The 23,106-nt window shown below is 32.2% G+C and overlaps 3 protein-coding genes and 1 pseudogene across 6 annotated transcripts; 1 reads left to right on the top strand and 3 right to left on the bottom strand.

The window, feature by feature from the left end:
- Window positions 1-784: 784 nt before the first annotated feature.
- Window positions 785-4,955, bottom strand: LOC100816978 (probable galactinol--sucrose galactosyltransferase 2). 2 transcript variants are annotated; one of them, XM_003522362.5, is made up of 13 exons: window positions 4,443-4,940; window positions 3,909-4,180; window positions 3,717-3,807; window positions 3,484-3,624; window positions 3,275-3,382; window positions 3,071-3,190; window positions 2,572-2,982; window positions 2,336-2,477; window positions 2,171-2,238; window positions 1,917-2,051; window positions 1,599-1,810; window positions 1,396-1,484; window positions 785-1,301 (listed from the first exon to the last, which is right to left on the bottom strand). In XM_003522362.5, exons 1-13 carry the CDS (start codon window positions 4,619-4,621, stop codon window positions 1,020-1,022), a joined length of 2,250 nt encoding a protein of 749 aa, XP_003522410.1. In that variant the 5' UTR covers window positions 4,622-4,940; the 3' UTR covers window positions 785-1,019. The 2 variants fall into 2 exon arrangements, 1 of the variants encoding a protein (XP_003522410.1); XR_414047.4 differs by lacking the exon at window positions 785-1,301 and having other exon boundaries at window positions 1,436-1,484; window positions 1,599-1,766; window positions 4,443-4,955.
- A 5,747-nt stretch (window positions 4,956-10,702) lies between these two features.
- LOC100809850 (E3 ubiquitin-protein ligase RGLG2-like) lies at window positions 10,703-14,764 on the bottom strand. Of its 3 annotated transcripts, none has more exons than NM_001253941.2 (12): window positions 14,494-14,715; window positions 14,014-14,258; window positions 13,426-13,510; window positions 13,205-13,345; window positions 13,004-13,117; window positions 12,813-12,910; window positions 12,042-12,121; window positions 11,834-11,939; window positions 11,597-11,724; window positions 11,327-11,498; window positions 11,140-11,196; window positions 10,703-11,029 (listed from the first exon to the last, which is right to left on the bottom strand). In NM_001253941.2, exons 2-12 carry the CDS (start codon window positions 14,233-14,235, stop codon window positions 10,949-10,951), a joined length of 1,284 nt encoding a protein of 427 aa, NP_001240870.1. In that variant the 5' UTR covers window positions 14,236-14,258; window positions 14,494-14,715; the 3' UTR covers window positions 10,703-10,948. The 3 variants fall into 3 exon arrangements, with proteins under 3 accessions (NP_001240870.1, NP_001358289.1, XP_040870474.1); NM_001371360.1 differs by having other exon boundaries at window positions 14,405-14,506; XM_041014540.1 differs by having other exon boundaries at window positions 12,813-13,117; window positions 14,494-14,764.
- Window positions 14,765-16,109: 1,345 nt separating this feature from the next.
- LOC100816451 (rhodanese-like domain-containing protein 11, chloroplastic) lies at window positions 16,110-20,160 on the top strand (annotated as a pseudogene).
- A 1,049-nt stretch (window positions 20,161-21,209) lies between these two features.
- LOC100815921 (cytochrome P450 71AP13) lies at window positions 21,210-23,106 on the bottom strand. Its single transcript, XM_006578604.4, has 2 exons — window positions 22,736-23,106; window positions 21,210-22,190 (listed from the first exon to the last, which is right to left on the bottom strand). The coding sequence occupies exons 1-2, from the start codon at window positions 22,919-22,921 to the stop codon at window positions 21,579-21,581; spliced, it is 798 nt and encodes a 265-aa protein (XP_006578667.1). The 5' UTR covers window positions 22,922-23,106; the 3' UTR covers window positions 21,210-21,578.

The raw sequence follows: 23,106 nt of genomic DNA, 5'->3' as shown, positions 1-23,106 counted from the left end.
CATTGTAAAATTTGAGCCAAATAAGCATCGGTTGCTTATGTAAGCACATGTGCTTTAGCCTTTAAAATAAAGCAAAAACATTTTATTATTAAAATATTACCTCCAAATTTCAGTGTAATCCAAAGTATCTGTTGTCACAGTGCTTCAAATTTTAACATTAAAAATTGTGAACATGAGAAACGGTCAATTCTTAACTGTTAGTTTTTCTTGCAGTTATATATTTTAATGATAAGAAAGAGTAAAAGTGAATGATGTGTACAAGTTCCATCTAACTCATCTAAGCACCCAAGAAGAATTGTTCCATTAGAGATACTCTTAGTCGTTTGCTTTTGGAATTTTTGGAGCTCTCTATGCATGATATTCTTGTGTTCAAAACTTTCAACTTAAATATGGAGTCGGCTATGTTTCGAATTTGGTTTGCAGATATGAACATGTGTGCTTTGCCATGCTAATATATTTTATTAGCCTGTAAGTAAATGTTGTAACCAGACTTTCTCCTCATATTTTTCTTGCATTATTTTGATCATGATCTAGTTGGTAGAATGCCTTAATAAGTAGTTCCCCTATCGCAAAAAGAGCAATAGAACTCAACGTGCGCCATTTTGGAATCCCTTAAAAACTCTTTTGAATGATCTTGAGAAAAAATAAATAAATGAAAATCTTATTCTTGACTTCTCTTCCTTCATTTTTTAATTGAAGATATTAGATAGATTCGGAGTAAAACTTATATATTAGAACATCTTTAATGTAATGTGATACTAAAATTTCTTAAATCTCTGTTATATAGATCCAATGATAACACATTACTTCTTTTTAGTTCTCACAAAGAATAAGACCGTGTCACATCACTGGTTACAGATGATGCTTGAAATATATACAGCACCATAACACGACCAAAATTAAGCAACTCTTTTCCATTGCTTACAACAACAAAAATTCTATATATGCTTGCATCCGGGGTTAGGTAAATAAAAAATGACACTGAAGAAGAATCGGAATAGACTCACTTTGACTTCACCTCAGTATACAAATTCTATGTCCTTGGAGTTGCCTTCACCAGCAAGTGTAATAGTCAATAATCCATCTTCACGGTTGTAGAAGAACTCTTCCTCCTTCATGTCCACTACACAAAGTTTCGGTCTAACGTTGGAGTAGGCTCCAAAACGACCACATCCTCTGCCTTTGATTTTGATTATGCATTGTGCAACATCCATGGTGCAGTCCAAGGCTTCTACTGCTCCTCCTGAATTGTACATGTCAAGCAATCCTATTGGTGCGAATAGCACATCATGACCAAACACCTGTTCAGACACACACATTAACATATTTTCAACTTAAGAGACTTGGTAAAGATGGTTTTTCACAAAATATAGATTGCAATGTTAGCATACTGACCCTTATTGGAGATACTGTATATATTTCACAATGGAGAGTCTCCAGGGACACTTCAAGTTTTCCTCTGCAAGATATCTTGGAAAGCAAGCCTGCAGTATTGTGCAGTAGTTAGTTTTGGTAATTATAGAGAAATGGATGTGTTTTAGGTTCTAACAGGAAAGTATAGAATAAAATGTGATGCATTGATAAAGTATAATTTGAACCTGCATTGAAGGCATATACTATGCAGTCTCCATTCCAATTTTCACCTGCAACCTCTTCAAGAAATTCAACATCAAGGGGTCTCACTTTCCCTGAAATGGTTATGCGCAAGGGTGCGGCTTCCAATGATTTCAGTGGCCAGCATCCTGCTCCTTGGCAATTGAAGACGCCTACCACCCCGGTCAGAACATTCAAATTCCAAATTTTCAGCAGACTGTAAAATAGTCAATAATAATGACTTCTAACTTTTCAGTAAAGAATGAAAACTATTTCGAAAATTCTGGCCACTCTAAGAGACAGATAGTAACATTTTAACTTACCTTTTACCATCCATTACAGGGTCTTCAAATAAACAATCTCGAGTAGGGCGGCCGGCATATCTTGCTCTCAAGACTGATCCATCAGCCAGCACTAGCTTCTCGAGGATTTTAAAATCATGATTTCCAGGCTTGTCACTGAAATGTATCAAATTTTATAAATACCTTATTTTTATCCAATTTTTATAGGATTAAATAAGAGTTTTTTTAAAGGTAACCCAGCGAGACCAAGACTTCTATCTGCTTTGGTGCCTTACCTGACATATACTGCACATCCACCTACTGCTCTTGCTGCAGCATGGAACTCGGCTGTCTCGTGCTTGCTCTGAAATAGAATCGTTTATGATTTAAGAATCATATCAAGTAACTCATTAGCATGTTCATAGAAACATTTGGACAAAGTAATGAGACAGGAATATTACATGGAACATGTCCCAGTCTGGCACAAATATCTCTCCCAGAAGAAGACTGTTAAACGCGACAGAGGCGATGTGTAAGGTCTGCAATGTTGGTTCTCTTGGCATGAAATCCTCAGATGCTCTTACTGCTGCACTATTCTTTGAGCTAAAAATTTATAATGTAAAAGAAACAGCTAGTCAGAAAACGGATCAAACAAAATTTTAGATTGTACTTGCCTCTAATTAGATAGATTGCAAACCTGTAAATTGAATCAGAGTTGTGACACATGCAACAAATCAGATTGTTGTCCTTAAAGTTCCTTGTTACAGATTGCTCTAGTGCTTCTTGATACCGTTTGCTCAACGAAACGCGACCACCGTACCCAGAACCCAACGTTTCTATCAAATTTTGGACATCTACTTTGACTCCATCCACACCACAACTGGCAAGGTAACTGTGGTAATCATTGTAAAAGTCATATAGTTTTTCTGGGTCAATGACTCCCACTCCATATTTTTCCAAGCTATCCATGGCTATATCTCTAAGGTTCCCTGTGGTACCAGGTGACTGAATTGGATATACAATCTTTGGATTATATTTCTTCATTGTATCTGATGATGGAAGTAAACCTCCCCAATAACCAGCTAAAGCATGCCACATGTAAACGTATCTGAAGAGTGCAGAATTATACTCGTTGTCAGTTCTTAAGTTTCAATGGAATCATGGTAATGGTATCTCTATGGGATCAGATATCTTACTTTACATTCATATTCTGTTTAATGGAATCAACAAAATTGTGGAGATTGTCGCAAGAATTGTAGGAGCCTGCATCGGTGAACTTTTTGTTTTCTTTAATGTCTATCAGTCTGGTTGCAAACCTAACAGTTCAAGAAAGATGTGAGCATGATGACAAAGAAATGGTGGAAAAAAATGTGTGGCCTCAATTGAAAAGAGAGACTTACTGGGTTCCCTCAATCACTGGTTCACCTTCTTTGTGAAAAGTGTTCAGGGTCTCTTGCCATCCATCATCAATGATGATAAACTTCGGTGAACAACCTCCATTTGAGAAACTGTTTGGTAAAAGGCAAAATCGTCATTGTTATTGATAACTTCAAAACGTTCAGGCTATCTATCACATGGGTGAAGTTAGTTAACTATATATGTAGTGTACCTCTGAAGGCCCTCTCTTATTCCATTTGGACTCACTTCAGTGTAAAAAGCATCCCAAGTGCACCATCCAAACCAGTCAAGATGTGCAGGAATCCTCTTGTTTTCAAGACGACAGAAAGTTCCTTTGTGTTTCTCCAACATCCTATGTCATTATAAATTCAAATGTAACATGTACTGACTTGTATAACATGGAAGCAGTTAGAGACTAAGGACATTCCAGAACAAGAAACATACTTGATAGAATCCCTGATTAACTCAAATGGATTGTCCCCTGAATTTACAAATACTGCTTCTAGTGATTGGGAAGTTTGAACATGAGCATCTCCTGGAGCATTCAAAAGTCATAAATCATAATCTCTTTTTCTTTTTCTATTTTTTCTTTTGCACAAGAAGCAAAACAAAAAGTGAAAGAGCGAACTAACTGACCACTTTCAATGCAGAACTGGAGCTCATTTGATTGAGTTCCCTGCAAAGTTGCGCGAAACTGTCCATCCAAAACAGGCAAGAAGAGAATGTAGCAACTGTTCTCTGTAGTTGGCTCTTCAGAGTCAGAAGAAAGCTCATCCTCAAGGGCAGACTCTTCTCTTGCTTCAAGGAGCAGAAATTGAGTTTCCATTGGAACATCACTTGCAGATCTCCCTATACGTGGTATCATCCACCAGATTTTAACTCTGAACAAAGATAGCAACTTATATCCCCTGCATTTTTGGTTTCCAAAATAAGTTTCAGTGAACAATTGATGCAGATGTTTAATATTGCTAGTACATACGCTAGTAGATAAAGCAAAATACAAAATATGCAATCACAGCCTATCAGAATTAATTACAATATTTGTCAACACTTAACAAGGTTACCAAACACTGGCAACGCCTTCAAAAACGTTTTACATGAATCTGGAAGCTTTCTGATCAGCGCGAAAAGGCAAAGCAAAGAGAAAGGAGAATGATATCATAGACTCACTGAAGAATTCCAAGAACAAAAACATGACGTGAACTTGAAATGCTTGAAGTTGCACCCAAGAAAGCGGACTCTGTTCCAACCGGAGAAACAACAATGTTTCCGGGGACATGGGTCAAAACCGCCCTGCCCCTCACCGTAAGGCACTCGTCATTCACAGTCGGCGCCGCCGTGATCATCATATTATTTTAGCCGGCGATCGTCGTATATGAAGCTGAAGGTTAAAGTGGAGTTGAAGATGGAATAGAAAAGATATACAGCTGAAGTAACAGAACGTGATTACGCCAAGTTTGAGAGTGTGTGATAGGTAGAATCAGCTTGGAATTTCAAGTAGCAAGGTTTGATCACAATTTATAGTAGGTTAAGGTATCGGTGATGGGTTTTTTTTTTTTTTTATAGGTAGGGCGGTGAAATCTTATCCGTACTAAAATTTATGTCGTTAATATCGTCTGATTTTAGGAATTAAAAACAAATTTTTAAAAATTTGAAGGGTTCAAAAATTTTTTTTTTTCAATTTGAGGACAAAAAAGGGATTTATCTAAAATTTCACAAACTTAAAACATAATTAAATCTTTTATAAATATGATTAATATTTTTTAATCAGCAAAAGGTAATTATATTCCAATAAGTGGAGGAGGATACAAAGGATGTACCAACCTATATAGAAGTGTTTCTCAAGATATCCTCTCCCAGGTTACTAAATATTAATATATGAATATAAATATTTAATAAACGAAGAGAACCAAAAAAAAAAAATATCCCCTCCCCTTTCTTGTTACGTAATGTATTTGTAACATTTCCACCCACCCACATTAGTTTTTATTTTTTTTTTATCTTCATAAATTTATCACCATAATGATTATAATATGATACTATACATCTAAACATGTTAGATTACCTATCATCATTAAAGGATGTTCGACTGAAATGGATTGTTTTGCTTTCTCTGTTGTTGGGTTACAAGAAAGGAAATGTTACAAATACTTCAAGCCATCACCGAATAAACCATTGGACGGAGGAATTACTTCAAGCCACAATGCAAGAAAGGAAATTACAGCCTTTCGAGGTAAAGTATTAGGCAACAAATTAAATAAGCTCTTTATGTCAGAGAAAAAATGGATTTAATTGTGTAGAACCTTGTGCAAGTGGGACAAGAGAATGGTAACAATAAAGTCTATCGTGAAGAAAAGGTTTTCAAGGAGTTGTGTGTAGTCCATGGTAGAATGCTTTGGTCAAATTTCTGGGGAGAATGTGTTACCAAACTATTAATTACGAGGGAGATGTTGCATAAAATATGGCAACTCAATGGTGGTTTTGACATCATAGATGAGGATAATGGTTTCTTTATGGTGAAGTTTGTTTTTTCATAATATTAAGAAAAAGTTACTTCTAATGGTCGATGGATAATGTTTGATCATTACTTTGCATATTGCTTGTCCGTGGTTACTGCAAAAGATGTTTCTTTACAATAAAGTTTGTGAAAAATGAAATATACAATCATATAAGATATGAATGATTGTTTTGTTACATATAAAGAAGAGAGGGAGATTTTTTACAATTGCAGATAAAGCATGTTTTTTTCGAAAATCATTTATAAATTTCGTTTGAATGTAAATTCCTTAACTAAACAGTTTCTAAAGCTAATTCGCTTTAGTTTTCTAATAAGAAACAAGGAAACTTTTAGTTCAAAATATATCATTTGGAAAGGTATAATTCTCGCGCAGGTTCTTTCATTTGAAGGAAAATAATTCATTTGTATTGTAAGAAATGGTTATATATATAAGTCTTTGTTGAATTGAGTTTGTAAAAACAATCATTTGAAAACCAAAAGATGAGTATTCTATAAGCAAAAGGAAGAGTAATGCAATCACTCCGGTCCTACTTTTCAAAATTACGAATGTTATATTTAGTCTCTAATTTTTTTATTTTATATTTCGCTTATGTCATTAAGTTGACATTATTAAGTTGTCTTTGAATTATTTTTTAATTTCTTTTGGACCCTAAATTCTTTTTATCATAATCACCGATATAATTATATCAGATAGTAACATCTAATGTTAACATAGTCAATGTAATAATAGGATCAAATACAAAAAGAAAAAAAAAATCATGAACCAAAAGTTAAGAAAAAATTTATTAAGAACCAAATATAAAATTCATAAATTCTTTAAAAACCAAAAAACATATTTAAATGAAGAATAAAAATAGTTTGACACTTGTTTTCTAGTATACATGAGTCTCGTGGGCGTGATCACATCCCAGTGATCTCTACGCAACTTTATTTTGACCTTTTTCTTATTTTTTGATCATAGGCGTGATTTTGATCACATCCAAGGCGTAATCTTCTTGTAGGTGAACTTTGATTTTTTGTAGCTTCTAATCATAGGCATGATTCTGATCAACCTCAAACGTGATCTCCTTACAGGATACAATAAAGGCTTCCTATTTTCACTCTCTAAGATGTCAAATGCTCCTATTTTTCTTAGAAACATTGTAACTTGAAACGAAAACAAGGAAAACACTAACAAAACTTAGAAAGGGAAAATCAATGAAATAACACTAAAAGCATGAGCAAAATGCATGCAAATCTATCTAAGACGACACTATGCAGATATGACATGAGATGCAACAAATTAATGTGTGTGAGTGAGGATCGTAAGGGATGTGAAGAGAGAAGGAGAGAAAGTTTCGCCATTATGAGAGATTGAACAATTGAGTTATGAAAATGCATAGGAAATGGGGAATCACGGCTCACGACTTGCGTAGATATTAGGATCTTATGTAAATTTTCAGCACACATGTTAATTAGATAATAGTGCCCTTAATGCTTAAGGCTTAATTAAGGACAGATTAAGTAAACACAAATGATTTGACTTATTTCGGTAGGCCTTGTGTATTTTTTTCCCCAATGGAATTAATTAAAATGGATTGAATCTGATACAAGCAAAATAAAGTATTCAATATCATTTAAACATTATAGGAACTTTAGTTTCATTTTTTTTTTTGCAATAGTATGAATAGATTAATAAAATAGAATGAATAAATAATTTAAAATAAAATGTTTAACATTAAAAAAAAAATGAGTAAACTATACTTAGACCCCTTTATTGTATGTGAATTGCATCTAATAATAACATTAGAAAGAAAAACAATTGTGAATTGTGCTCAATACTAACATTAAAAAGCCAGTGAATTGTATCTTAAGTGTACTTTTTGTGAGTCACATTCTACAATATTAGATAATAATTTCTGAGATACTAACAACCTGCTCTAATATAACTTGTAATATTTGATTATTATTAGGATTATTAATTGTCCTTACATATCAACACATAATTATTTTGTAATATGTTTAGACCTTATTTACACATTTTTTTGAGACATCCAGAAAATTATTTATCTCATAATTATTTCAAGTCAAACACATTAATTAATTAACTATGCAGTCCTTAATTAATAAATTATCAAAAAATTTATATAACTTGTTATTATAAGTAATATTAATTAATTTTTTAAGTCATCATATATAAATGATATAATCTCATGCATGTACAACCTCTAAAGATTTCTATCATGTGGTGTGCATTTGATTCATTCATGCGTAAATCTATTTGAAACAACTCCTTATTTATATCTTATCTCCTTTGCAGTGACAATCACTCTCAATCTTTATGGGCTGGTAGGAAGTCACAACAAATATTACGTCAAAATAGAACTTAAAATAATCTAAAGTCTAAACCAACTTGAAATTGCTAAAAACATTTTACGAGTCTCTTAGTTGTTATTAACGGAAATGAATATCCAAAAAAAATATTATGCAAGTATCATCTTATCTTTATATTTATCATTATTTTATTATTTAATATATAGCTTTAAATACTAACAAATCTGTTTTTTTTTTAATTATTTTTAATAATTTATTTCCTATGAAAGAAAAGATTAATGATTAATTGCAAAAAGATAATTTAAAACAACATTTATATAAATTAAAATAATATAAGATGTGTAAATATAAAAGTTAAATATATATTAATATTCATAAGTTTTTATATGTTAGTTGGATATTTATATACACATTCACTAATATACATTTATATAAAATAAAAATTATCAATAAATACATTAAAAATCATAATAATATTAAAATTTTATAGAATACAATTTTAATAAACGTGCAATTACAGATTATTACACTAGTTAAAGGAAGAAGTCGGGTTAGTTATAGTAAATCCGTCCCTATTAATTTGAACGAAAAGAGATATGTAATTTTAATATTTGTGTATTATTTAATTTATTTTAAAATTTAGAATAATATAAAATACCCAAAGAAGAGTATTTGATGATGTTAATGGGAATTTTATTAGAAGAAATTCCTTATTTAATTTTTAATATTGTATCATATTTCGATTTTGTATTTATTTTTTGAGTATTTTATATAATCATATTAGTATATTTGTTTTACTAATAAACATTTGGGATCTAATAAATTAGTATACTATAAACATATTAATATTTAGGTTCAACAAAAAAATTTATTGATATTTTAGTTCAATAAAAAATTACTAATATTTTGATACATTAAAAAATTAATAACATTTAGATCTAATAATGATAACTTATTGACATTTTCGTCTGATCTATTCAGCATGATCACGTTGATAATCAAATTTGTGATAAATTCGTACATATGTGTTATATAGGTTATTTTGTTAATGATAATAGATAAAAGTTAATCCTTAAAAAACGAATTTGTTAATGAATTTGTTAATGAGTTACACATTCATGAAGGAAAATAATTATTTATCCTTATTTTAATCTTAACTAATTTAGTTACATGTGACTTTTACTAGTACTAAATTTACATTTAATAATTTAAAAGAGTAATTTTTATATTATTTAAATTTTTAATATATTTTATTTAGTTTAAATTTAATAAATAATGTTAATAGATATGTTAATAAATATTTAAATATATTTTATATACGTGCATGTTCTAAAAAATTGTTATTATTAAAAGTATTATTTTTGGTACGATCTCTTTTATTTTGGTGATGTTTGCATGTTTCATTCTGACTTTTTCTTAAAAATTGATTTAATTCATTTTTTATTTTATTTTTTGTTTGTGCGTTGATTTGGAATAGCAAAAATTAAGTGTAATTGTTTGATTATAATAGAACTATGTGTCGTGTTAATTAAACATATTTTTATGCTGTGTAGGTGTACTTTTATATTTTACACTTATAATTAATTGCATAGTTTCAATATTTTAAATATATTAAAACTAATAAATAAAATATTTTATTTATTATTTTAATCACATGATAATTTATCATAGTTATAAAAACTACTCTAAAAAAATCTAATTATGATATTATATAAAATAAAAATCAATATAAGATTTTGGGATTTAATTAAACCAAATATATACTCATGCTAATTTTCTTAATTGTTTATATAATTTTGTCAAATTTTCTATACATTATTTTTTATTTAAATTTTATTTGTACAAATTAAAAAAACATCATAAATAACTCATTTTAGTTGTGTTCACTTTAACATTTACTTTTAACAACAATTATATATTTTAAAATATTTCAGTAATCGAATATTTTTCACGTTTTTATTTTGATCAACAAAAAATATTATATCAATTTACATGATTTTTATATCTATTATATAAAATTCAAAAAAAATAAAATAAACATAAAATTTAAATATTTCAATTTATATGATTCTTATGTACATTAATTAATTTAAGATTTTACTGGAAATAGAATAAAAAAGAATAAATGTAAAATTTACATTAATTAAATTATTTGAAGAAAATAAATTAGTGAAGTGTAGTATATATTTCACTCAAAAAATTAAAAAAAATAGTTGTATTACTATACCATTGACACGTGACCACAATACTGGAAGAAAGATGCGATTAGTTTGTTGATTGAGAAGGTATTAAAATTGTAGTTATTTAATCAATCAGCTCACAAAGCAAGGGAACTTTGTAATTTACATAATCAGCCCCAAAAGCAAGGGCATTTTTTATTTACTAAATTCGCAGAAAGTGAATAGGGACCAAGGCGTGCCAAAAGACTACCAACTTGTCTTAACTCAGCCAGTACCTTCGTTCACGTTCCCAACACTAACACAATTACATGAAAATTTCAATGTTATGTCAATGGTGTGAGAAATTAACCCGCAAGTCCTACCTATCTGAAAAAACAAGAAAATGAAAAGATACATAACCCCTGAAACAAGCCACAACATGTATAAGTATGGAATGTTATATTGATGAATTGCCACAAAATTAATATAATAACAACGCAAAAATCCAACTCTAGTATAAAATGCGCTCAAAGCATAGACTTGAATAAATAAATATAAATATGTACAATGCGAAGCTCTTTTTGCCCCCCATCCTCCTCCCTCACCAGTCATCACCAAGAAAATTTGTCGAAAACCCAGTTTCATACCTCAACATGAAAAGTCATGGACAAGTTTTAAGAGGTCATCTAATAAAGTTTTATTCTAGTATCAATGGTACTCCTGCAAATGGGGCATAACTCAAGATCTTGTCCGCAATCACAGCATGTCTGCATGTTAATAAAAATGGCTCATATAATAACCAATACTAATAGGCATTCAATCACCTCATGTAAGTACATGAGGAATAAAAAACAAATGAACAGCCTGGATTCCTTACCTGATGCCCGCAACCGAAGGCCATATCCTTAGGATCGGTGAGGCAAATGGGACAAACCTGCAAGGATTACATAACAGAATTATACTCTAGAGGGTTTGAAAATTATGTATATGAAAATTTACTTGAGTGCTAGGGTGAACCACGAAATACACTTCCAATAGCAAGAGAAAACAAAGAGTAAATGTACCTGATTATCAGAAGCAGAAGTTGCAGGAGGGTTTGTGCTAACATCATGTCTGCTAGATGGTGCACTGGGACGAGAACTATATTGACGGGAAGTTTTGGGGGAATTGAAAGATGCTGCACCATATAGAGGCGGTGGGAGAGGAATCCGGTCTATATCTTTCCCTCTACAAGCACTGTTTGAAAAGTAATACAACTTGTTAGAGGGCTTCATAAACAGATAATATATTCAATGCAGCAAAGCCCATGAAGAAAAGAATTCGACATTAGTTACCCCAATATATTAAGCTCTAGTGTTGCCTTGTACTGGGAGGGTATTTCCATCAAGGCAGCGAGTGCAAACTCCGTTTCCTTTCTGGACCGATCCATGTTCTTTGACATTATTTCTGTGAAATTCACGAACTACAGAAGACGAAAAAATAATAGAAAAGTCAAGTTTATCATTATTGAGAGCATAAACAAACCATGCTCAGCACAACTAACTGACAATTTTTTAACAGAAGATACATGCCTGGAAATTATCAAATGCTCGGGCAGGGATGTTATCATCAAATTGTTTCATCATATCCCACGGCCCATCTCCAACTCCAACTAATATGATTGACAAGGGATATTCACTGGTAATAAACACATTTTTGATGATGACAATAAACACAATTTAGAAATCTGATTAACAAGATAAGGAATAAAGCAACACAGACAGGTGATTAATTAATTACCTAGCTTTCACAATAGCTTCTACAGTTTTCTTTTCTTGTGCACTCAACTGCCCATGCTCAGTGTCAACACTTCTCGTCACCTGCAGCAAGTTGACAATATTCAACATCAATTCATTTATTATACCTAGTCTCCTACTTTTAGATGATAGCCAATGGCAACCATGATCACACCAGGCCAGTATGTTGCTTAGCTAAATATTATCTCTAAGATTCCTGTTAGTTCCATATAAAAACTACAGCTGATTCTTACTTTAATTTCAATTTCATTTAGCAACGAACAACCAAATTTCACAACTAAACCATAGACACTGTAGAGTTAATAGTGCTTAAGAGATAAAAGCATCCAATTAGCCCATAATCTAACCTTGTTTTGAAATATTTGTTTCTTTTTAGATTATTAGTTGTTAACACTAGGGGAAGAGGGTGATGTATGCTGAGGGGAGCGAAACTGCAAACTTACATATAATTCCTTTTTTATAACAAAGCTTGGTTCCCTTAACACATTACTGTTTTTATTTAGCCCCCTAATATAAAATTCTCTAGCTCCACCATTAACAACAACAAATGTTGCATTCACTTGATAAAGGAAAAGCACTGGCAACCACTACCTCCTACAGCCTACCCCTCCATAAAAAGGAAAAGCACCAATATAAAATATTCATGTGCAAGTGTGCACACTATTTGGAGTATAAATTGATTATTTGATCTCTAGATACACACATTAAATAACAATAAAAATAACTTTCTAATTCAATTCAAATAATCCTCAACCTGCCCATCAGCTATAATCACTAACACATGGTATTGGCCTCCACTTTGCTCAACTATGGTGATTGCCATCTCAATGACTGGGGCAAATGATGTTGGTCCTGCCAAGAGTCGGCATAAATAGCATAAGAAAAGAGCTGATAACAAATACAGGAACAAAAAAGGAAATGAAGTTTGACCAATGTTCCAAATACCTGCAAGCTTTAATTGAGGGACCAACTCCCTGTACCGTTCCAACACTTCTTCAAATCCACGACAAAATCTCTCATCCGGATAGAAACTAAAAACTTCCTGGTCATGTGTTGATGCTGCCAATACAAAAACCCACACACTATAACTTACCAAGACATCAGATTAGATTGATGAATGTAATTCATAACAATGTTTTCAATTACCATCTCCAAAACCAAAACAGGGAATTAAGTTATCCTCATCAAAGGAAGACAATGTTTTCCCAATGATAGATATAGCTTGTTCATATGGATTTTGTTCATGACCAATGTGATGCAGGCATCTCCTTTGAAATGACCTTCCACCTAATACAGAAGCAAGTTATTCATGTTAACAGAATTACAAAGGAGAAGAAATGAAGGTGATCAGTCAAACAAAGCAAAACCTGTCCACTCATTGCTCTTCGTAAAATCAATCCCAACAATCAGATTTGAAGACTCTAAGCCAGCTTTTGCCAGAGCATCAGTTACCTTCCAATATGTAAAATTACTTCAGAATGTCACATAAACACAAGAATTTAAAATGATTGCAGGTGTAGTACCAAATGTCAGCATAGTAATCTAACATTTACATCCCCCAGATAGAGCAATGAAATGAAACTAATAGCTAGATACGAACATTAGCTAAAAAAGATGATCCATGAATCAAAAGACACATAAAACCAGCAGCAAATAGACAAAAAAAAGAAGGAAATCATTTATTTTAGCAAGCAAATTTATTACCATCTTTACAACGGCAATGTCAAGATAACTAAAAAAAAACTAGTTTCAACTTGTTCTAAATGATTCAAGACCTGAACTGAAATAGGCTCTTGTTTAAGAACTTAGATTCAAAATACAAAGACAGTTGCATTCCATGCATTCAGTATAACCCTGGAACAGACTCTACAGAGACCATGCTCACACAAGACCCAAATCATTTCTCCATTTAAGCCATTTCATACATTGAAAATGAGGGGGCATAAAAAAGTTACCTGGTCCAAGCTCTTATAATCATCACCTATCCTTGAATACTTCCTATCCAAGCTCTTTCCTTGTTCTGGAGCACGACCACCACCATAGCTCTGAGGTGAATACCCATAATGCCCCACAGACCCATTATCTTGGCTTTGTGGGAAATGAGGTTGCTGATACCGAGGAAAAAAATTTGACGAATGTTGCTTAGAACGCCTCCGTTTTGAAATTGATCCACCCATAAATTCTTTATCCTAAAGAAAACCTGCAACCCCATTTAAGCATTCAAATCAAATCTCAACAACTGTACTTTTTTTCAAGTTAAAATCACATTCTTGAGAATAATAGTTAGTTTACTGTTCTAATCCTCATCTTAATCCACATGCATTGGTTTCAAATCTCCTACTTTACCTCATAAATTCTTTATCCTAACTTCAAAAAAGATCCCTACTTTGCAAAGTTAACAACACCCACATGAGAAATTGAAGAGAAAATGATACCTTGAAGGGCCTGAGAGAGAGTGAGGCAGTAGTGGGAGTTGAAGAGCATTAAGGTGGTAGGTGGGCGTGTCAGTAGTATCAGTGTGGCAGTGATTGAGAAATGATAAGAATAAGAATGGGATATGTTTTGATGTTGTTGTTGTTCAATTGATGTTGATGAATTGAACGGTGAAGGTTGTTTCCTCGAAGTTTCTCTCTCTCTCTCTCACTTTCACTTTCCTTGTCAATTCACCCCACTTTAGGCAAAACATAAACTGTTTGGTGCAAGGTTGTCCTACCTCTCCAAAGTGACAAACGACGTTGCTTAATGAGGTGGTCGGTGATGAGTTTATCAGTTTAATTTTAATTCATTTGAAATTGAGTTATCATTAATGATCATGTTATTGAAAATTCACATTATTGAAAAGTTTAGATGCTATGAGAATAAGTTGCTTGAAATTAAATTTTGAAACGCATAACATAAAATGAACTTTTTGAAAGAAGATAACTTGTCTTTGTTATCCTTGTGTGTTCTTCTAAAAGAACAGTTACTTTATCTGGTGTTGGATTTAAATTATAAGATCTCACAAGGACTCGCGAATCATTTGTCTGAAGACTGTATCTCGTGTTGGTTTAAATAATAAGATCTCACAAGCGCTCAGTGCTTGATGGTATATCCCTGTTAGATTTAGAGAATATTTGGTGAGAGAAAATGTTTTTTATTTTTACTTCTCTTTTTTTTCTCTTTTTAGTCATTTGTAATAAAATAGTGAAAATATCTTTTTGGTTGTTTTTTTATTTTTATTTTCTGTTTTTTTTTTCATGTATAAACTTCAAAAGTAGAAAATAAAGGAAAGAAAAGTAACTGAAAAATATTTTTTCTTTCTAATAACTAATTCTTTTAGAGAAAAAAAAGGTAATGTTAGGATGATATAAAATAATTTTACATGATTGTTGAATCATAAACCATTCTTCATAATAAATTTGTTGATTTTTTTAAAATTATCTTAAAAATTATATCAATCTAATTAGATAATAAATATAAAATTATTTTGTCATCGGTGGATTATATTAAAAAAATAGGTTATGTAGTTATAGTATAAAGTAAGTTTATAAAGTCATTTAATAACACTCTATAATATATGATAAATTTGTTATTTTTTAGAATAATTATTAAAAGTTGTATCAATAATAATAATAATGATAAATTTGTTATTTTTTAGAATAATTCTTAAAAGTTGTATCAATAATAATATTTTTTATTGGTTAGTAATATAAAATGTTAGTGTATAGCTAGCTATTAAACACTTTAAAATAATTGATTTCTAGATTTAATATATTCACTTAATTAAGGTATCATTAAAAATAATTTAATTAATTAAAATATAAAAATAAAAGAAATAAGCATATGCAAATTTGAGGAATTAATCAAAAATTTGAATTTTTTAAAATAGAGAGATCAAGATCTAAAAAAATAATAAATTTTTTGCAGATTAAAAGTTAAAAAAGACAAGAATTGCAATTTAGAAAAAAAATGTTATCCCATTTTATTATTCACAAAATATTATCCTAAATATATAAAGCACTCGGTACCTCGTGTTAATGATAATTATTATTTGCTTTCCTTTGTATCAATACCCAGAAAAGAACCAGCGTTTCCTTATGCGATGGATTATTGTATTAGCTTTTTTGTTATTGTTGAATATTGTATTTGTTTCGTGCACGTTTTGGAACCATTTTTTATATATTATTACTTGTTAAAACTCCCTTTTTTCTCTGAAGAGAACTTACTAAAATTCCCTTAAAAGTAAAAAATAAACTGAAGAAAAATATTTAAGAGATTAGATGAGTTTATTGGAATGCAAAATTAGTTGACTATCTGAGAAAGCCGTAACATGGTGAAACTTTATTCATTTATTTATGGGTGGCTGCATAGTGCATACCATGGGCGAAATTTGTTGTTTTTTTTATTTGTCGTGATTTAGTATCATGGGAACTATGATTGAGCCATTGTGGTCGGTGTCACAGCGAGTGCATGGTTCTTCTGTTCACCAACAGCTCATCCTATACCTATACTTATATTTAGGGTTTTTTTTTTACCATTCTATATCCGCTTCTCGTATGATTAACCTCCTTTAAGACCATGATGTTGATTCACATGCAGACAGTGGACGTATGGATTTTTTATGTGCTTTGTTATGGGTAACTGGGTACACAGTTCAGCTTTCAAACAAGCCCCTTCTTGATGTCCGTCTCTCAAATGAACACACAAAGGTTTCTCTTTTGATGCAGCTATCGCTTTTGTTTACCTACATTGCTCATAATTTAATTTTTTACCCTGTAGTTGGAGGATACGAGTAAAGCAATTTGACTTTATAAACATGTTATTGTTGTGGTCTGACATTAATGCAGTCAGTTATCATGATGCTAATTGATCTTGGTAGCAGTAAAGAAAGCATCATATGCGTTTCCCTGTGAATTTATTTTATTCAACTTTTGTAATACTAATCCTTTTCTTATTGCAAATAAGTAATCTGACTCTTTTGCCTTTACTTTGACTTCATTGTTGTGATCTTTGCTTGCTCTTTTTATGTGTTTTGAAGGCATGGGTGAGAGCTTCAACCTGGATTCCAATATTTGATGTTCATAATAAACTAGATTTTGGAACCATTCCAAGAAAAGTCAGGAGCTTTGTTATGGGTATTAAAAAAATCCTTGCTGACTCTTTCATTATTAATTCTTATGATAGTCTTTCTAAATTTGTTAAATAAATTGATACGTTTCTTTAGAAATCTACAACATATGACTTGATGTTGTGTTGAAAAGGAGGCTGGTGGAGTGGCAAGCCTACACTGTCATATGACAAGTTTCACAAACTATTGGGTAAAACATTACAACATTAAACCCACATTCTAAGATGATATTAAAGTCTATCCTAGATCTATTAACAGGTCACCTACCATATTATCTACACACTAAGCCCGAAAGTACTGGGCGTGAGGGAATGTATTGGGAAAAATCCAAGTCCCACATCGGCTAGAGTAGCTTTTGGGGTTGAGTTAGGCCCAAACTCTTATTATAAGTGGAGGACAACCCTCATCCTATGAGTTAGCTTTTGGGGTTGAGTTAGGCCCAAACTCATATTATAAGATAATATCAAAGCCTATCTTAGATTCATTAAAAGGGTCACCTACCATATTATCCATGCACTAAGCCCAAAAGTGTCTGGGCATGAGGGGGTGTAATGGGAAAAAATCAAGTTCCACATTGGCTAGAGTAGTGCCAAGATAGAGTATATAAGTAAGGGATAACCCTCATCCTATGAGCTAACTTTTAGGATTCAATTAGGTCCAAACCTACATTTTAAGACAAACTATCATTTGCTCTTTTGATTTGTTCTCTGTGTGCATGAATTTTATTGTTCGGTTCTTCAACAACCAGTTCTTAGACAAAGTTGAGGAGAAGTTCCCCAAAGATGCTGAATTAATTGTTGCATGCCAGAAGGGACTGAGGTGAGATTTATGCATTCAATTGGATGATTGCACACTCAGTTGAGTTGTTTCTGATTCTAATTTTCTGTAACTTAAAATGCATTTGATACTTCCTCTGCCTTTTTAAATCATATTTCAGTTTTTCAATCATTGATTCATCAAATTCTGGTGGAGGAAAGAAATCATCTGATCATTTCCCTAGTGTCAAATAAACAATGCAGTTCTTGTGTAATTTTTTTCAACCTCATTTTCTGGCTAGATCACTTGCTGCTTGTGAACTACTGTATAATGCTGGCTATAAAAATCTGTTTTGGGTTCAAGGAGGATATGAAGCTGCTGAAGGAGAGGCATGTTTTCCAAATTCAATTTTCAGGAATTTCTATTCTGAATTACTTTGATCAAATGTGGGAAAAGAAAATTGGCTTATCTGGTGAGCTCATTCCTTTTTCAGGATTTCATTGTAGAGGGCCCCAGTGCCTCTCAAGTTTTCTGGAATTGGTGGAGTTTCAGAATTCCTTGGGTGACTATTTAATCTCACCTTTTTCTGTCCTTCTAATGAATATATAATATCGTTGATGAAATCTATTTGGTCTTGTTAATTTGAAGTTATCTCTATTGGATAAGATAAGTTATTTCATAATCTATACTTTTGCAATGTTTTTACAATGAATTCATGCCACATTTATGATTTGTTGGAAATACTAGCACAAAATCTTTGTTCAAAATCACCTTATCAGTTTGCAAATTGGGTGTCATTATATGTATAAAGAAAGAGAAAGCACAAGAAGGGGGTTGAATTGCGTATTCAAAATCTTTTTCAAACATAATTAAAATAGATCATGTATAATCTTTGCAAAAAACTGGGCAACACTGTATGATGAAACTAGCATTTTCTCTCAGATGATAATCAGTTTTTATAAATAAAAAAACTTTAAGCTAAAATTGAAAACATTTGCTCACAAGTTTAATAGCTTCCCTTCATCTTTGGTGCAGAAAACTAAAGAGATAAGGGGAAATGTGTTGTGTATTTCCAGATTGCCAAGAATTCATGATAAACTATTCTGTCAATGTTTGCTGGCAATGGTAAAACAAATTTGTATAACCAAATTTCCTGGTTTCATCACAAAATAAAATTTTCAACATCAAGAGTATATACAGATGTGATTATGATCTATTCTCTATATATGTAGCAGAATGTTCATTGCTTGTTGTACATAATCAATTACATGGACATAATTGCTAGATAATTTTATAAGGGGAAATGTGTTGTATATTTCCAGATTGCCAAGAATCCATGATAAACTATTCTGTCAATGTTTGCTGGCAATGGTAAAACAAATTTGTATAACCAAATTTCCTGGTTTCATCACAAAATAAAATTTTTAACATCAAGAGTATATACAGATTTGATTATGATCTATTCTCTATATATGTAGCAGAATATGTTCATTGCTTGTTGTACATAATCAATTACATGGACATAATTGCTAGATAATTTTATATCTTAAAATTGACTACAATTTGCAGCCTTCAAATGTGATTTTATATATTCTAAAAATTTAGGATATGGTTGCAAATTTCCGACTTCATAATTATTTCCAGTTGGACTGATCAACAAAGAGCAGCTGCAGCCAAGGAAGGTTGGGGATATAGATTAGTGTTTTCTGCACGCCTGGTAATCTATCTGCTGTAGACCTTCAATTGTAAATCTTATTTCTTAACCTTGACATTCACAAGTTTGACATTTGTGGCGTAGATTGGAGTCTTTCTCGTTGCCGATGCCCTATATTTTGGTGCTCAGCAAATTGGGCGCTATCTTCAGGATATCTGGACCCATTGAGGTATGCTTTTGGTTAATCCTCACGGAGACAATATTCCTTGTGGATAAGCATATGCAGACAGCAGGCTAAGGAACTCAATTTTGAATGCTGACCCTTGGCAGAGGCTTTCCGAGATTATCATAATTGCCCCCATCTTTTCTCACTACTGGATTTTAATGTAGGTTTCTTCCATGTAGCTATGTATTAATACCTTTTTTGTACAAATGGTTGTGTTTTTCTTAGAAATTTCCTTAACAAAAAAATAATAATAATTGTGTCCTATTACTGTTCCATTGATGTTACTGTTTTGGTTATGCGTATGTATGTATTGTAACTGGCCCTGCATTGTATGATATACTAACTAGATTAATTCTGAATCCTGGTTATATTGCTGCAGAAGCCTTCTGGCTACGGTGACTGTTTGTTAATGTATTTTGTGTTTGTATGCGTTTGTGTCCATTTAGCATTTCGTCATTCATCCTTTTGAAATTTATGTTGTCTTTAAAGTTAGATTATCAATTCTGAAAAGAAGATATATTGCAACAAGAGATAAACATTAGAACTTAAGTAGTAAAGTAAGATTCTCTAAGCACTACAGGGTGTATTCTTGCTTTTCAGTTTAGTGAAAACGTGTCGTATAAACCATTGAAAAGATTGAGATAATCAATTAAAAAAATCAATTATTAATTTGGCATTCCAGGGATGAGAAGTGTATTTAATTGATTGTAATTTCTATATTAACGATTATATAATGAATCAATGTTTTGTACTTTTATAAAAAAAAATGAAAAAATGAAATGAAACAACTCCGGTTTATACCTTAATTCTTAATTGAGTTGAGTAAACTAGTAAATACTGACCCATGCCATTGATGCAAATACCAAAGGCATTAGACAACCAACACATTCTTTCCTCATTATTTCATCTCAACTAGATAATCCCATTTTTTTAACTTCTGCATTTTCACTTTCTCTTATCTATTTCTCACTCATTTCACTCCTACTAAACACAGGGTTAGACAGCATATATTGCAGACATCACATTCTTATGAAAAATATTTTGTTAGGGGTTTTACTAATAAATGCATTAAACGCCCTTATTAGAAAACAGGAAATGAAAAGTATTTACTAAAATGTAGTGTTCAATATATTATGAACTTGAAATTTTTTATTTTTTATTTTTGAATTTATAACAGTTGTCTTAAAGACACTTGTTAAGATTCACCTTCGTGCTTAAAATTCATTGCAAGGGTCTGTCCAAAAATTTGGATTTACAATTTCTTCGTTTACGGAGGTGAAGGGCGAATGAATGTGACCTTGTGAAGATGTTTCTATCTATTCATCAAGCAACTCAAAATAGCTGGAGTAGAAAGTGAAAACTTCCAAAGAACCAAGTTCATCCAGTCATAGAATTCGCTAATGATTCATTTTGTCTTCTCACTTTTATTTACACAGTTGATAAGTTACCAACTGCTTAACATTAACTTGTACCAAACAACTTAGGGTGTGTTTGGTTTGTGTTTGGCCTTCCAAATTGGGGTTCATCCCATAGAAAGTTGTGCCAGCATGTCTGGCAAATTGTTTTCATCCAAACTGAGGTTGAGTCTAAAGCAACTTTTCTCTTGCTTTCTTTTTGAATATAAAACGTTCCAAACAGAAATGAAGTTACATTAAACCTAATTTTTAACTAAACTTAAGTTTACAAACTCCACTTTTTCAACTGTAATCCAAACATACACTAACTATTTGAGTCCAATTCAATGCCTTTCTATGCTTGCTTGCTGTATCATGAGTCTTCATGGAAAGTATGGCTTAGCAACCACATGAAGATGTTCTCTCCTGTGCATTGAGATGCCAAAGACTTCAGTGAGGTCCAAGTCTTTAGCAGTAATACCAGGAGGAAGCTCCCAAACGAAAATGTAGAGGAGTTGAGCTAGAGCAAGCTCAACAACTGCAGTGGCAAAAGTAATAGCTGGACAACCTCTTCTACCTGCTCCAAATGGTATTAGCTCAAAATCCTGCCCTCTGTAGTCAATATCACTCCCTAAAAACCTCTCTGGCTTAAATGCATTAGGATCCTCCCAACTTTCTGGGTCCCTACCTATTGCCCAAGCATTGACAAAAAATCTTGTTTTAGCTGGAATTCTGTACCCCTCTATCACAACATCTTCCATGGATTCTCTTGGGACTAATACTGGAACTTGAGGATGCAACCGAAATATCTCTTTGATAACAGCTCTCATGTACTCCAATTGATGCAGATCACTCTCTGCGACAACTCGTCTTTCTCCCAAGATGCTTCGTACTTCCTTTTGTGCTTTTTCCATGGCCTGTGGATTCATTAGTAGCTCTGTCATTGCCCAATCAAGAGTTATGAAGGTTGTATCAGTTCCTGCAGCAAACATGTCCTGCAGTAACACAAAGGGTTGCCATTAGTCAATTTGTTAGAAAACAGAACAAAATAAAAATTGTAGGACTGAACCGAGAAAGCACACCAACCGAAGGGGAGGAGCAAAAAAATGATATGTTCTATTTCAGTGTTTCCATACACAGTTTTCCACACATTTTGAAGTGTTACAGCAAGCTGTTAAATATACAAGCCATGAAAGTTTCTCATTGGATAAAGCAAAAGATAATCATCACTGAGCTACAAAATAAGCATCATTAGCCTACAACTACCTTTTTCTAAATAACAAGAGCAGCCTTTAACCAAACTTACAAGCAAATGCAGAAAACATTTAATATGCCAACCGGAAAAATCTCAATTTCCAACACAATTAAGCAATGTGAAAGTATCAAGTACTAAAATGAAGTTTTGATCATAAAAAAAATGAAGTTTTGATAGTAATAAAAATGAAGTTTTTATGAAGTTAAAAATTAAAGTGATAAACATATAGAGACTAGAATGAGAATTTATTCTAAACCAACACATGGTGATTAAGGCTGCACTAACCAAGATGATTGCCTGGATATTATCAGTGGTGAGAGGCATCTCATCCGAGCCATTTCTCTGCACCTCTAGTAAAACATCAACAAGGTCCTTATACTCCTCTTCTTTATTGGCACCCATGTGTTCATTTAGTATCTGATCAAACAGTTGATCAAATCTCCGAGAAGTGTCTTGGAGTCTCAACTTCATACCCGTCAAGCTGTGTATGAACTCCAAGGAAGGAAAGAAGTCTCCACACTGAATCCTCCAAGGAGTTCCTGATACTCATCAACCATCTTTTGGAACCCATGTCGTTGATAATCTTCTCCTTCAGAAAACTCCCTTCCAAACGCTACACGGCAAAGGACATCATTTGCATACAGCAAGTGTCTTGC

Source organism: Glycine max, chromosome 4 (genome assembly GCF_000004515.6).
Source record: "Glycine max cultivar Williams 82 chromosome 4, Glycine_max_v4.0, whole genome shotgun sequence".
Taxonomy (NCBI): Eukaryota; Viridiplantae; Streptophyta; class Magnoliopsida; order Fabales; family Fabaceae; genus Glycine; species Glycine max.
The sequence above is the reverse complement of the archived record's forward strand: the minus strand, read 5'-3'. Positions and strand labels throughout refer to the sequence as shown.